Source organism: Paralichthys olivaceus, chromosome 6, assembly GCF_024713975.1.
Source record: "Paralichthys olivaceus isolate ysfri-2021 chromosome 6, ASM2471397v2, whole genome shotgun sequence".
Classification (NCBI taxonomy): Eukaryota; Metazoa; Chordata; class Actinopteri; order Pleuronectiformes; family Paralichthyidae; genus Paralichthys; species Paralichthys olivaceus.
Genome location: NC_091098.1, coordinates 23010138 through 23026100, shown reverse-complemented (window position 1 = coordinate 23026100; position 15963 = coordinate 23010138). Strand labels below are relative to the sequence as shown.

Here is a 15963-nt window from a genome sequence, read left to right as displayed (position 1 = left end):
CAAGACTGTGACAAATAACTTAAATAACAAATCAAAATCTTCAAGAATATTTGATGCCTTTATTGTTAGTATCAACTTCTCCACGATGAATAAATTAACACGATACACAAAATAAAAATTCTCTCTATACATAGTTTGACAGCGAAACATTGGATTGTGCTGCACTGTCTCTCTGTCGAGGCAGATGCTGCCGCTTAAAGAGGGCAGAGAGACGGAGTTTTAAAAAGTGCTTGATTGAAAATGCAGCGATCGAAGAGAGGACGGGTGCATGAGAAAAAGCAAAGTGAACTGTGCCAGTGACTCGTTTCTAGCAACTCATCCTCATTTATCAGTTTCACAGACATGACTTGAATAAATCCATTCCAGCATGTGAGATAATATTTGTTCAAAGTTACAGAAGCTGCAGGGGGTGGGGGAAAAACAAAAACAGGAATTAGATTTTTTTTGGGCTAAGACTCGACTTAAGCACACGTTTTAAAAACACTGTTTGCATTGATTGTCTTAGTTAATAAATTATTAAAACTTCCACATAGACTCACAGAATACCAGGTTGCGTTCTCCCACTTTTCACGAGGCCCTCTCTTCCTATGTAAACAGTTTTTTCAGGTAATTTCATTAATATTTGCAGTTTGTCTAAATTGATTGATTATAAATGTAGTTTGCGGTGTGTGTTGTATTGTTTCTTAGCAATGATGTGGTTAAGTTTCATTTTTAATATGTTTGTGATGTTGCTGTGTTTTGTCGTTGATTCTGGGATTTTGGGTCAGACCAGCAGTTCAACCACACAGAGTGAGAACAGGTTTGCATGATTGGGGCAGGGCAGAGTCAAGGTGCCAGAGGATTAGTGAATTGTGCTGCCTAAGATGACATTTGCGTTGTGTTATTGCATTTATCTTATGTATTTATGCATATAGATAGAATTGTGAGGTCAGCACTAACCCAGAATCCAAAAATAAATGTGTGTTCATAATGTTGATGGTGGTTTTATTTACTTATCTCCCTGCTTAGCTCACCCTCTACTCACCAGGGCAGATGGGGCTAAGGTGGTAAATGCCAGTCAGTAGAGTAGGGGGGAGAGGAGTTGGCAGCTTGCGGTGCGGCTGCAGATTTCACAATTTAAGTTATTTTGTTGCCGTAGAATTATTTAGTCTTGATTTCCCAGGGTTCATTTTTGCCATTTTGTTGTCGCACATAATAGGTTAATAAACATCACATGTTCACAGGATCTGCTTCTTCAGAATCCCTTTTGCAAAGTTTCACTGCCAAACATCATCCTCCCCCCTAGAAATGGGATTTACTACATAATACTATGATAGTACTAAAATACTATTCTCCATGGTAAAACCTCATTGAATAAATAGGTAGTTTTTACTACTCACATTACTACTTTTGTAGCCATTTAAACAATAACTTTAAAGTTGAATAAATCTATGAAAACAGTTCTAAAATCTTTAATCAAGTGTTCGCAAGTGCTGAGTAATCAAACTGATTCAATAAATAAATTTCAGAATTGCACATTTAACCCAAAAAGGTCACAGCAAAGTGACAACAACCCCGATGTATAAAAAACGTTGCATGAGATGCTGCAGGTGCAAACATGAGGTTTGTCAGAAGGATCCTTACTCACATTAACATTCACTTAAAACTAAAACTCACAGCAATTTATTCCTGAGGTATAAAACCTGTAGTGCAACTACTTGACACCACTGTAGTGACCAGTGTCTCCACCTGATACCTGCTGTAGTATCTTGGTGTCCCTGCTACTCTTTGGTCTGACTCACTGTGTCCACAGCTGGTCTCATTCCTTACTCCTCTCTACTGAAACTTGTGCTGCATCTTTTGGAGGTAACTGATTGGGGTCGTCTGCAAAGGGAACCGCTGGAGGAGAAGGAGAAAGAGGAAAACAGACAAAAGTTTGTGTTGTCAGGTTTCTATGGTGTCTTCCAATCCTATATTTTAAATCTTTTCTTTAAAATTATTTAGCAGAACTCAATCAGCTTCACTTACGATTCTGAAACTGCTGGGCTGTATATCTGGTGAGGAGGATCCCGAAACCCTCAATGAGAGCCAACAAAATTCCTCCCATCATGGCAGAGCCCATCATAGCTAAGGGCCCACCTGGAGACAAACAAACAAAATGGTTTCAGTCAATCAGTCTGATTCACTCAGTGACACAACTGAAGTGGTGTCGAGCTCATTGGTAAGATCAGTACGACTGTGCGGGCTTCTTCTTACTGCGGGCTGCCAGGATAGCTCCAGTCAGCGCACCACTTGTTATAGAGTTCCACGGGTCTTCTTTCCCTCTGACGCGAACCAGCCCACAGTCAATTGTGGAGAAGAGACCTCCCCACACAGCAAAGCTCCCTGTAAAACCACCACAAACAAACCTGTGAGGAGAGGACGTATTTAAACCGCCTCATTTATACACACTTCATTGTGTAAATGGATAAAATTGCCATTTTAACTTTTTGTGTTTCAGTTTATTGAGTGTAGATTAATGGCCAGAATGGCAAAGTTAAATCTACAGTACAAGTGCTTAACTAGTTTAGGGTTCTGAATACGTTTTAATGCTGCTGTTATAAGTCCTAAAGTAAAGTTAACATTTAATCAGCAATGCTACAAAAACAACCTCCTCACCTCCAATCTGTGGAGCTCTTACTCTCACTGCATTAGTGCTCCCTCTCAGTCGGTGTCCGACACCCTGAAACATTAGAGCACGGTTCAGTTCTGCCTTTGGAAACCTGACGTGATTCAGAGAGCAAACCATGACGTGTTGAACTCACTGCAGGGGCGTTACGAAAGCCTTTGATTGTCTGGAACACCCCTCCTCCAATTGCACCCATGGTGAAAGCGCCTCCACAGTCATCAACTATCCTCCACGGACTACAGGCAGGCATCAAGAGGAGAAAGGATGTAAATATATGCATGAAAAGTAGAAATACCTCCACTTTGTCATGTGGAACATGGATTTTCAAACCAAAGGCATAAATGTGATCATACAACATTCAATGCTGAGTAATGTCTGCACAAAAAAATCTATTCTAAACTGGAATCTGCTGTCACATTGGTTTGGATTGTCAAGTCAATATCTAATTTGTTAACTGAACAAATAAATCTGTGTTTTTGCTTCAGCCATCATATCAACAGGATACTCTCAGAACACATTTACAGGTTTGTGTACACGTGTATAACTCTCTGTATATTTCCACAAGCACAATAAACTTTCAAATATCATCACACAAACACATTTACAGATTTTAAACACAAAGAAAACTACACACGGAGCTGCAGGGTCACAGCTCCCACACACATCTGCTTATAGAATTGCTATAATAACGATCCCACAGCTTTGTAACTAAGGTGTAAGTTAGAGTGTCAGGTGGGCTTTTTATTCTGTTCACCACACTGTGACTGTCTTCACACTGAACGCTGTGGATCTAACAGTAAACACCCTGAGCCCAGCTTTATCTCCTGCACTGAGCTAACAGGCTAGCAGGCTAACTCAAAGGGACAGCGCCTCTGTAATCCAGTAAAATGTATTGAAACACGAACAGTGTCCGAGCGTCGGTGTTTCTGAACAAGCAGAGAACACCAGTGTGTTAATCTCACCAGGGCTCGCGGGCATATTCCTCCATGTTTGTTGTCGTCGTCGTCGTCGTCAAGAGAGCTGCGTGACGTCATCGCAGCGCGCCGCACGGAGCTGCTGTTTTGGGAAGTCGCGTCGTCCACTCGCTGGATTTGTTCCTGAACCAGGTGAAGAAAAAAGGCTTTTAAATCGTAATTCGCATTTAGAAAACTGTGGGTTTGTTGTCTGTGTGTTTTCTGCCGGACACGCGCGTGTGTTCGCGGGTTTATTTTCTCAGCTGTGTCCATCGAGCCCCGGAGCCTGGTGCGGTTTTGTTCAGATAAACCTCACATGTCTTTAAAATGAAGTCTCACCTCTCACCCTCTTGTTCAAATACAAAGTGATTCACACCCGAGCAGCTGGAATTGGTGTAGTTTACAAGACTAAGTCATCTAAGACACGTTTGACCAGGAGACACAAAGACACAGAGGCAGCAGCAGCAGGAGGAGGACAAGAGGCTGAAAGTAGATTCTGATCCACAGCTTCAGGGGGAAGTTGCTGGTTTTATTTGAAGTTTAACATAATTTAAAGTCAAGTCTAGACAACCTGTGCTCACTGCTTTGTTCGACCAACAGCCCAAAAGTAAATTGTGTCTGAACAAAGCTATATATATATATATATATATATGTATATATATATATATGACAAACTAGAATGGGACTCACAAAGCTCATACCTCCACCAAGGCCCAACAGTGTCCTTATGAAACCACATTTAAATTCTCTGGATGTGAATTTTCATTTGGATCTGCACCAAATTACAAACACTCATCGTTCCCCCACATGTGCCTGAAGCTTTTCATCCAGATCCGTGACCTAGTATCTGGGAAAATCCACAAAATGTTGAGAAACATCTCACCATGTTAAAGAAAGTGAAATTCTGATCCGCACCAAATTTAATGTGTTCTTCCCTGACTTGCCTCATCCTTGTTATTTTTTGGAAATCAGTACTTTTCGTGTAATCTTGCTAAAAAATCAATGCTGATGTAAAACATAAGATCCTGGGTGAAGTTAAAAAAATACTATATATTTATTATAAATTTAAAAAAATACCAGCTGGAGATACAATAATATAGTATTTGGGTGTATAATTAAAACTTGGTGCAATTAGCTGAAAGTAAAGTTGACTATATCATTTTTATTTCAATGTTGTGCTCATATAATAACTGTATATTTTTCAGTAGATAAAATCTCCCAGTGCCTGTTGCATCATGACGTAATCCTCCCACCTCTGTGTTTCAGGATGCCTCTACCTGCGGCACTGCTGGCCCGATTGGCCAAGAGAGGGATCGTTAGACAGTCCGATCAAGGTAAAGGAAATCTCTTCTCAGTCATTTCTTTCTTATGCTTCATACTTTTTTGTGTTTTACAATAACGTTTATCCTCTAATTCAAACAGAGGTAGATGAGGAGATTATCGCCGAAGATTACGATGACAACAACGTAGATTATGAAGCCACCAGAGTAGAGAATCTACCTCCAAACTGGTACAAAGTGTTTGATGCTGCTTGGTATGTAAACTTGATTACTACAGTATTACTGTCAGTCAGTACATTTACAGACCTAACCTTGTTCCTTTGTAACAGTTTCAGTAGATAATAATAATAATAAGATCTGTTACTGCTATTATTTACTCTACTTTGCAGAAACTTCAACCTTTTATTCTACCACTGACACATCTGAGCCGACTGAGTGTTATAACATGGCTCTGATATTCTGGCCAAGTTTTTATTACTTGTACGGCCTTGAAAATATGTTCTCTCAGTAGTTTGCGTTCTGGATTATCATTGATTCTTTTGTTTTTTATTTTTCCTAACGTACAGCGGTCTTCCTTATTACTGGAATGTGGAGACAGATTTGGTGGCCTGGCTGTCCCCAAATGACCCATCTGCAGTGGTATCAAAGGCTGCCAAGAAACTAAGAGGTATGACATTATAAAGCCTCTGCACTCTGCTGAGATGACGTAGGTGAGGATGACTACTCCAAGTATATTCAGCTGCAGCAGAAGCACACAGGAAGTTTATTTTTGGTTGGTTAAAGTGTTTGTTTTAAAACGGGAGGGAGGGATTCAGACTCACCTTCACTGCGATCACATGACAGCTGAATATGACCATTTGAAGGGCTGGTGCAGGTGAGGAAGGGGAGGGGTCTGAAACACACTGTGGGAGTGACTCAACTGAGATGTGATGACTCTGCAGACTTGTCCGCACTCACAAATTCCTTTTGACACCATGTAAATTTATGTGGTTGGACGGGTCAAGATCATTATTCATTCAGAGAGGAGCAAATACAATGCAGCTGTATTAACTCTTTGCTTAGGTGAGGATTGTTAGGTCAGTTTAAATGTTCTGTAGGTTATGGAATGGTGTCACTTTTCATGGAGTCCAGCAGATTTATGTTGGCACAGCCTGATAGCCTCTGCAGGGTCCAGTAAAAGGTCATTTACTGTGAATGCTGGGCCTCCATAGGAATGTTCACCCAACTGTAAAACTGTTTATTGATCTATAACGATAAGTTAAGCTGAGGTGTTTATGATCCGCGTTGATTCCCTGTCACCAGAGACATGAGAAATCAGTGCAGGTCTGATCATTTTTGCAAGTAATCTCAGAATGCATTTTGTTTTCTGCCAAACTTTGGCAATAGTTTATTTTGTGGCAGCTGGCTTTTATTAGTTTTTTTTGTCTTTTAGCTGATGGAGGAGAAGAAAGAATTGAACGGCAATTTGAAAAGCTAGACAGAGAGCGAGAGCGGGACAGAGAGCGGGAAAGAGAACGAGAGCGCGATAGGGATGACGGGAGGGACAGAGACAGAAGAAAGCCGAGGAGGGAAGACATCGCACCGTACAACAAGAACAAACGAGGTAACGTTTACATCTGGTATATTCTACACAAGCATTTTCAAACAAATGTTTTATATGAATGGAGCTGACATACTTTATTTTTTTCCTTTAGGGAGAAAAGATGATGAGATGGACCCCATGGATCCAAGTGCTTATTCTGATGCTCCGAGGTATTTACAGTCATGAAAAGGTCACTTCACCATTAAGATAAACTGAAGCCAGGCTAAAATGAGAGAACAAATGCATCTAATTTAAAGTTTCAATGAAGAAAGCTTAATTCAGAGGACACAAAAGATTTATGAGCAGGTGTAACAATAGCTACTTGGCTCCACAACTGTCGAAACCTCAGCCAGTCTGATTCACTAATGGAATTAACTTTGCACATATCTTGTCATATGGATTCAGCTTAAAAAACAGTGGCTCCTACATTTCCCATAGTGCAACTTTCTTCATATTTAAATGTAGTAAACTTGTGTCTTTCAAACTCCACACCTCTTATTTTTACTGCAGGCTTCTGGTTATAAATAAGAACAAATCTCTGAGATCAAATCAATGACATCAGTGTTATTTTCACAAACCTGACAAAGCTCCCCCAACGACTCAGAAGACATCTTACAACCGCTCTGACCATCGGAGTCAATCTAATCACGTCCATTAAACTCTTACTGGTGGAGTGAACCTCTTTAAACCCTGATCATGACGTATTAAGTCAAACTGTTTATTACAACAAACATTCTACTCTACAGGGGATCCTGGTCCACCGGCCTGCCCAAGCGTAACGAAGCAAAGACAGGTGCAGACACCACGGCAGCAGGGCCTCTGTTCCAGCAGCGGCCATACCCGAGTCCAGGAGCCGTGCTTCGGGCTAACGCAGCCAACAAAATACCAAAGGAATGAGCTTCGCTCCCAGGACGAGGACGCAGCTCATCTTTGCTTTGCTCCCATCTTAACATTTAATGACTGACATCTTTTCAGTAAGGTTTCTTCTCAGTGTGAGATAAGTGAACATGTCAGAAACTGGAGTGTAACAGCAGTGCATTTATACACACGTCAAGCAGTTGTAAATATTTTTTTTTTTTTATATCACCTGAAGATTGACCCTCTTGTTATTACAACAACTCTTGGGCATCATTTGCTAATAAATCTAAAGATGACTGTGAAAATGACTCAGTGCTGCTTTTGAAATTGTTTTATTACAAAATTGCATTAAAAGTTTTGACATTTTTCTGAATATTTCAAAAATCCACATTATGGGTGAGATGAGATGAAAAAGAAACGATGGTGTTTGAATAAAAATCTGTCGATCAATTGTCGCTTGCTCCTACATAATGACACATGGAATCATAGTCCAGAGTGAACACTTTCTCATTTCTATCGAGCTGAACTATTGCTCTGCACTTGTTCTTGTCCCGTTGGAGAATATGTCCGACCTGAAGAGACAAATGGAAACACAAGAGATTAGAAAAAATTAATCACACTCACACCATTACCACATACGCTGCAGGAAAGACAATCCAGAAGATCCAGTGCTCACCTGACCCCTGTGTTCACCCAGTACGACCATTATAGAATCATTTTCACTTTTTGGGACAATGGTTTCCAGCATGTCCTGCCTCACATCTGATGGATGAAGAAACAGAATGTTATTCACCCCAGAATTCATGTGGTAAAGGTCAGAGGAAGAGTCATTACCTGTTCAGCTGATATTACATTTCAATAGTCTTGGTCAATAACAGACTAATGACAATAAATTTAATTTATATAGCAGAATTAACAACGCGCAAAGACACTTTACATGAGATAAAAACAGCATACAACAATATTAACCCAGTAATTAGCACTGCTGCCTCAGCTTTGATCTAAGAGGCACGGGAAAACATCTACGAGCAGGAGGAAGTACCACCAACGCCTAAGCCAGCCAGATGTATTGTTAAATTTAACACATTGCAGTTCTTGTGCAATTCTAATTAGCAAATAAAAAGTCACAGAGGAGAGAAAAACTGAAACTAACACCAAGGCAGGCTGAGATGGAACTAATGACTCACCGTCTAGCAGTCTACCCTCTTCAGTTCGAACTACACAGGTGGTGGGTGTCAGGACGTCCTCAACACACATCTGGAAGAAAACAAGACTGGTGTTAAAACGGAAACACAACATTTATAATGATTGCAACTTTGACGGGTTAAGATTTTTTTGGTACCTTTGAGTTGTAGTACCTGCCCCCTTTGAAAGCTTTGTCTATAAAGCGAACTTTCAAGTCTCTCTGGAGCCAGGAGCGGGGAGCAGGTGGCCGCCTCGCTTCTTTAACCGGTGGCTTCTCTCTGGAGAGAGGGAAAAACAAATGTACAGTAAGTTTACTCCAAGAAAACATTGACAAGATATTGAAATTTTTAAATTTAGTGGAAATGTACCTGTCTCGACTTGATTCTCTGTGTTTCCTCTTCCTGTCATCTTTTCCTCGATCTTTTTCTGAAGACTTGTGTTTTACCTCGTCATCATTACTTCGCCTCTCTTTCTCCTCTTGTCTCTCTCGCTCTTTCTCTCGCTCCTTCTCCTTCTCTTTGTGAGCTCTACTGAGACGACCTGGTCAGAGGATAAACAGTGTTACCAGTATGACATTAAGTAAAATGTACCAACTTGTTATTCTTGGTGTGGGAAGAAAATCAAGAAGTGTCACTAGAGGATAACCGTGTTTAGTCCAGTCAATCATTTCATTATAGATTAATCTGCCACTTATTTTCTCACTTAGTGTTTGTTCTATAAATAGTGAGAAATTCAGAGTTTGATATAGTGAAGATGCTTTGTTTGAACAGCAGTCCCAAACCATCACATAGCTATTGTCATTAACTAGTTCATACATAATAAAACACATTACAATAAGATAAAAAGGAACATGGGCTGACAGAATTATGAAAATTGATTCTGTCATGAGACAAAGTGGACGGGAAATATTTTTCCAAATGATCACAAAATCAAAGTCCATTAGAGTCAAGAGCTTTTCTATTTCATTTGTTCAAAGTTACTCACTGAGGTCTTTGCTGTATTTGTCGTATTCCTTACGCCCAACCAGTTTAATAGCGTGCTGGCTGATTGTCACAGTCTTTCCACCAATAGCCAGCTTCACCACAGCTCGAGCGTTGTCTGGATCAACGCCTTCAATCTGCAGCACATGAAAAACAGTTATGAAAGAAGTCAGAGAAAACCATATAAAGAAATAATAAGTAGTCGTGCAATATCTTTCTTCTGTTTGTGGGGATGAGTGTTGAGAGTGAACAGACATTTCAGATTTACCGTACCTTCCCGTACAGCTCTTTATGTGCCCCTGACTCCACCAGCACGCAGCCCCCGGGACCCATCACTAGTTCCTCCTCCTTCTCCCGCTCCTCGCCTGGCTTGGGGGGGCGCTTATGTTTGGTGGGCTCCAGATCCTTTATCTCTGAACGATCTGCACCAAGACCCAAACCTTTCGGCCGCAGCTGGTGTTCGATTGGCTTCACATCCCTGTAGCAGATGGGAAACATCAGCATTCAAACAACAAACAGGGGTCAAGCACATGTGTAGGACGCAAAAGAGGTTAAAGTTGGAAACAGCTTTAATTTAGTGGGTGAAATTAAGATTGTTTTCTTTGCTTAAACAATTGTTTTTTTGTCTGTAGACCAAATGATTGTTTCAGCTCAAACCTTAACTCCACATTGACTCTAATGTTAAATCAAGAGAGGTGATGACAAAGCAGGAGGTCAGTTTGTTACTTACTGTTTGAAGGTGCGTCCAATGCCTTCCCCTTTTTTCCAGCCCATCCCCTTCAGCATAGCGATTCCATAAGCCTCAACAGGAATGCTCTCATAATCTGCCTCTGTTGACTGACAGAAAACAAAAACATTAACATGAGATAAGATATTACTTATGTAATATCCGAGTAATGAAACATATAAACTGTCTGTGGCAAAGAAGCAGTTTGTGATGTTGGTCTTACTCAGCCTTTTGGCTTCAGGCTGTCAGACTCAGCTCAGGCTGATCAAAGTGACCAGGCAGCAGCCCTCATCAGAGCAGTGGCCCTGCTCATCTCTCTCGGCTGACGGCTTCCCCTGTGAGGGAAGCTGAGAGGCCACTGTCACAGGCTAGACTGCATTAAAATGAGCCGGGGGCCACAGTGAGGAAGTTTCCCCTGACTCTCATGTGCTGACAGGCACATCTACGGTGATTGAGAGCAGACATGGGATGACAGTGACGAGGCGTGAGAGAACTCTGATGAGAGGGACCAGAAAGAAGTATGATTGGTTGCCTGCATGTCTCTGGGGAGAATGTGGACGCCTGTCTGCCGCTAAGGCCTTACTGTACTGAAAAAGTCCTCTGTACCCTCACATATGCACACAACTGTGAATGCACACAGGGCGTTGTTGTTCTCAGTTGTACTTCACACACTTGAATTTCAATATCTGACTCAAAGTAGCACATCTACCAGACATTTTATACGTTATGATCAATGGCCTGGCGTCCCTGCTCAAATAAATATTACCATTGCATATGAGCAAGGGAGAAGAAAGATTACTAAATACAACCAATGCAGAAGTCCCTGGTGAAACTTTATTCACTTCATCTATCTGATCTAATGAGTCAATTTTACCTTCCTTTTTTATATGTATTTAATTTTTCTATTCCAATTGAGACAATTAATCATCAGATTCAGCTTCAGGTGTCTCAACACTGCAGAACTCAAGACCAACTCGACTGCAGATTGGTGAAAATATCTGTCTGTGTGTCGGTACTTACGGATTCAGGCCGCAGATCCACCTGTACGTGCTCTCCATCCTCAAAGCCCTCGGGCACTTTGTTTTGCATCAACAAGGGGATGCGGAGATTCGGGTCAGTTTGTGTCTGGGGGCCATTCTCCCACTGCTCAAGCTGCCTCCGTGAATCTACAAATTCAAAGAGGCACGAGGAGCATTGTTAAGAGAGCTACTAGGACCACCAAGCACACAACTAAAACATCAAACCATGCTTTACATGCTTTGTTGTATGAAAACATTTGAGCACAATAACATATTTAATGGATCTTTAAGTCATTTCAAATCATGTTGAAAACAACCGCAGCTGAACAGGCTTAAAATGAAAATAAAAGAATATAAAAATGTATAAAAAAACAAGAGAATAAATGGAATATTGCCTAAACAATACACTTACATCTGCTGGAGCATGATTTTACAGGCTGTGTTAATTTTGCCTTCAATACTCTGCCTTAAACTTTAGATATTTGTATTGACAATATCTCCATTATCACATACTTCTTTACACTGACAACTTTGTAGTAGTTCTGGACTTTCATCTCACTGCAGTGAACTTATTCTTGACTCATTTTGACCTTTTCATTATTCTTACGCTTTTGTGTTTGACTGTTTTGTGTGATACTGGATTTCTCCATTTCCATCGGGATCAATAAAGTAAATCTACAAATACAATTTGACTGTTTGCAGGCGATGCATTTTTCTCCATTCTCCCCAGTAACCAACAACATTTATTTGAGCCTAGAAGAAAACCAAACATTAGCATACCCTCGATGAGTTCTTTGACAGCCAGAGAGTCCGCAGAGTCAATCTCCCGGGTTGTCTCCTGTGTTTTGCCTCCACTCTCCTCGCTGTGTCCCGCTCGGTCCGGCCTGTGCCAGCGGTTCTTCTGGATCAGAGGGATGATGAGCTCCTTAGTCTTCTCTGTTGGTTTTGAGCTGCGAGGACACAGATGTGGGTCACTCTTAATGTAAAGGAGCAACAGGGTGGAGAAGATCACATCAGCAACACACACTTCCTGCTTCTCACTCTCATGTGACTGAACCACAGAGGCAGATTCAACACATCATTTCTCCTGGTGTTCTTATGATGCTACTGCAAATACAGTACAAATGTACCTGATGAATGGTTAAACATAATTATATAAATAACTCTATATAAACATTATAAACACATTTGTGTAAATGAACATAAACATATGAATGAACTTGATTTTCAACCTTGCACTAGCATCCACTTCCCTTAAAACACAATATTTGCTTACACAGGTTAAATGTCTAAGTACGTATAATACATAACAACACTAATTGTTATTAATATAATTAATTCTTACTCATATCAGCAGGGAAACGTCACAGACACGTTAAAGCTAGCATCAAAACTAGCTAAACGTCGGTTAGCATTAGCACACGGAGCCCACCTTTGCAGCTCATTTCTATCGATTCCGGTGAGATAGTCTTTGTCTTCCTTGTTGGTCAAAGCGTCCGCGGCAGGAACTTTAAATTTACTGAGTGTTTTAGTGAAACCAAACGATACCGCGGCCGCTTTCTTCTCCCCCTGCTCCTCAGCGGCAGCCGGGTCTTCTCCGTGCGACGCCATGTTTGTTTGGAAGCGACAAGAGAGGCAGAAAGGAATTCTGGTAGTTGTAGTTTTCTGTTCCCCGCTCTCGATTCGCTCCCCTGGAGGCGAATGACTACAACTCCCGTCATGCATCAGAAATTAAAGATACAACCTGTGGATGATGATAAATAATAAATATAATTTTATTTGAATGAACAGTGAAGAGACCAACAACAAATACAGTTTGAATACACGAATATACTGTTGTAGAAATATTAATACATTGTTTACAGATATTTATACATATTCATATCGTTGAGAATAATCTGTGAAGTAAAATGTTTTTAATTTCCTGGTAAAAAATAGGTTTTGTAAGGTGATTGACTGAATATTATCAATTGTAATGATTTTACATAAATTCGACTCATTTTTATTTTCAGGAATTTTGCACAATTTCATTTGCCTACTCTTTCAAAAGTTTTTGAAAAGGAGGGATATTATAATGATAATAATAATACTTATAAAATGTTTTGTAAAGAGTAGGCGAATTACATTGTACTAAATGCCTACAAATAAAATTGTAAAACTTTTAGTGTAATATATTTACAAATACATGTACAATGAATCTACAAATCGATAATATTAGCTGTAATAAGTTAATCACCTTACAATACCAGGAAATAAAAACATTTTAGTTTACGGATCATTATCAACGACACGCATATCAGTTCCATTTATGTGTTAATATCTGTAGTTGTTGTTTGCCTCTTCACTGTGCATTAAAATAAAATGATTTTAATTAAATATCTCTCATCCACACTCTGCTAACGGGTCAGTGTAGCTTTAATTTCTGACTCATAACGGGAGCTGCAGTCATTCGTGACCCTGGGAGTGAATCAAAAGTGGGGAAAGGAAAACTACAACTACCAGAATTCCTGTCTCACTCTTCTATCATTATTTCTATCATTACTATTATTATCACTGATGTCATTAGTGTGTCCTCACTGATATGTACAACGATCCAGGGGGGTCAACGCTAAATCGCATTTGCAGATAACACAAGGAAAAATTAATAAATGCTCCGTTTTCTGTAAAGAAATCTTTGTAGAGCATTGCTGTGTTTTCAGTGTGTATGCATGTTGTGTTTTCTGCAAATCTCCTTGTCTTGTGACCCTCGGGGCCACCGTAGACACGTGAACAGGTGTAGCTGGAGCATTTTTGCAACCAGCAGGGCCCATTTTCCCATAAAAGTTGAATCCAAACCAAACTGGAAGCATCGTAACGTGAATATCTGCTGCTGTGACCTTGTTGGAAGTGGCTCTTTACACATCTCGTGTGTAAAAGACAGTTTGAATGTGATGATCCTGCCTCCTGGAGGAGAAGTGCTGCTGCAGGTGGAAGGGGCGGGTACTCTTAACTCTTTTTACTCCCTCCTCTCTGCTGACTCTTAACTTCTCAGGTTAAACAGCCTCATCGTGTGTGATCAGTGTTTCCCTGGGCGCCTTAGTGCATCTTACGTTTGAGAGCAACACGAACCTGTGTGACCACACTTTTGTTTTTTTTCCTTCCTCCTGCTGGACAGACCGGAGGCTTTAATCTGATCCGCGGCTCTGCGCCCTGGAAGCACCGCGGCTGCAGTTCACTGACACCTCAGCCCCGGAGCGCAGCGCTCATACCGACGGTTCTCTCCGTCTCTGTCCAGTGTTCTAATTGATCCACCACATCATGCATCTGCCGGCAATTAACCTGCTCCGTCTGCTGCACGAGGACTAGTCGCAGGAGGACCTGACGAGGAGAGAGAGAGAGAGAGAGAGAGAGAGAGAGAGAGAATGACGGTAAGACATTTTCTTTATGGTCAAAATCAAAGTGCAGGACTTCGCCTTTTTGTTCTGCACAAGTTCATCCTGATCATTCACTTCTGACATGGACCCATCCTCCTCCTCTGTTGTGTTGCATCGCCCACAGCAGTGCAGCAGCTGCTACATTCATAAGCGCTGTCAGATCTGTGTGTGTGTGTGTGTGTGTGTGTGTGTGTGTGTGTGTGTGTGTGTTCCCCTCTCTCTCTCTCTCTCTCTCTCCTCTCCTCCCTCTCTCTCCGTCTCTACAATATCACCACAGCTCTCAGAGCATCACTGAGAGTCCAAATATCCCGTCAGCCGTGCGCATCCTCCCTGACTTTCTTTGGGATACCGTGGCACCATCTATTCCATTCTTTTCCACGTTCACACAACTCGTGATTATTTAACTACAGGCTTATTTAATTGCCACCTCAGTCGGGTCAATGTATATAGACGCGTTCAAACGGATCCTCTTTGAAAGGCTGAACTGCTTGAAGAGAATGTGTGTGTGTCAGCGACAAGGCAGGTCAGTATTTTCCCAAAATATGAGAAATGTGAGATTCTGTTTTGTGTAACCCAAGTATGTGTGTGTGTGTGTGTGTGTGTGTGTGTGTGTGTGTGTATAGGAGAGAGTGAGAGAGAGAGTGTGTTGTGTGTGCACGTAAACCCGTCCCACGGTGTGTGAAGAATTTTGTGATGATGCCGGCAGATCTTGGGGATAAGTGTCATTTTGACAGATGAAGTTTACCTTCTTCTACAGCAGGTGTTTAAGTGTGTGTGCGTGTGTGAAAAGTTTTCTTACACCATTTTATAAATCTGTGATTTTCTTTTTTCCTTCACTTTACCAATCTCCTGCTCAGTAAATTGCCTAGAGGAGTGTAATCTGAAGCCCATGTTCGCTGCACCTGTGCCAATTTCGCTAGAAGAAACCCACTGACTTGCAGAATGTACTCAGCCAGGTGTGTGTGTGTGTGCATGCATGTGTGCAGGACTGTACCCCTCGGCTCTGTGTGTGTGTGTGTGTGTGTGTTGTTTGTTTATGGGTGTGTCCTGCTTGATACAGGGAGCTTGTTTGGAAGTGATGGATGTGTGACCCTGACATAACGCTGTGTGTATTGCTGGGTTTGCGGTGCAGTCAAGGTTATGCTCTTACTATGAATCATTCATTCGCTGGACGAGAAGAAGAGACGTGTGGCGTTGGACTGTCCCCACATGTTCTCGTGCTGCTCTGCTCCTCACACTTGTGAGCCATTGGGCGTTATTCTGTGTTCGCCCTCCTTTGATTCCAGCTCTCAGTCCAAGTTTGAACAGCCAGTAAGTGG

General features: G+C 41.3%; 4 protein-coding genes across 5 annotated transcripts in view; 2 read left to right on the top strand and 2 right to left on the bottom strand.

Annotated features, from left to right (window-relative positions):
- Positions 1 to 45: 45 nt before the first annotated feature.
- Positions 46 to 3729, bottom strand: timm17b (translocase of inner mitochondrial membrane 17 homolog B (yeast)). The gene is made up of 6 exons (XM_020107967.2): positions 3610 to 3729; positions 2784 to 2883; positions 2638 to 2701; positions 2236 to 2364; positions 2008 to 2118; positions 46 to 1878 (listed from the first exon to the last, which is right to left on the bottom strand). Exons 1-6 carry the CDS (start codon positions 3633 to 3635, stop codon positions 1799 to 1801), a joined length of 510 nt encoding a protein of 169 aa, XP_019963526.2. The 5' UTR covers positions 3636 to 3729; the 3' UTR covers positions 46 to 1798.
- On the top strand, positions 3617 to 7770 carry pqbp1 (polyglutamine binding protein 1). The gene is made up of 7 exons (XM_020107966.2): positions 3617 to 3753; positions 4867 to 4934; positions 5023 to 5134; positions 5447 to 5547; positions 6313 to 6483; positions 6575 to 6632; positions 7209 to 7770. The coding sequence occupies exons 2-7, from the start codon at positions 4868 to 4870 to the stop codon at positions 7357 to 7359; spliced, it is 660 nt and encodes a 219-aa protein (XP_019963525.1). The 5' UTR covers positions 3617 to 3753; position 4867; the 3' UTR covers positions 7360 to 7770.
- Positions 7637 to 12879, bottom strand: gpkow (G patch domain and KOW motifs). The gene is made up of 11 exons (XM_020107965.2): positions 12664 to 12879; positions 12012 to 12181; positions 11233 to 11378; positions 10216 to 10322; positions 9759 to 9963; positions 9490 to 9622; positions 8874 to 9045; positions 8663 to 8783; positions 8508 to 8577; positions 7997 to 8082; positions 7637 to 7892 (listed from the first exon to the last, which is right to left on the bottom strand). The coding sequence occupies exons 1-11, from the start codon at positions 12840 to 12842 to the stop codon at positions 7767 to 7769; spliced, it is 1515 nt and encodes a 504-aa protein (XP_019963524.2). The 5' UTR covers positions 12843 to 12879; the 3' UTR covers positions 7637 to 7766.
- Positions 12880 to 14157: 1278 nt separating this feature from the next.
- The window catches only part of LOC109645148 (membrane-associated guanylate kinase, WW and PDZ domain-containing protein 3), a 36588-nt gene continuing 34782 nt past the window's right edge, over positions 14158 to 15963 (top strand). The window contains exon 1 of one of the 2 annotated variants that reach the window (XM_069527306.1): positions 14158 to 14638. Coding sequence is in view for 1 of the 2 variants with exons in the window: in XM_069527304.1 (XP_069383405.1) it covers positions 15085 to 15167 (83 nt within the window). In the remaining variant the exon portion in view is untranslated. Of the gene's footprint in view, positions 14639 to 14928; positions 15168 to 15963 lie in introns of those variants that run through there. The other variant, XM_069527304.1, reaches the window with a different exon arrangement.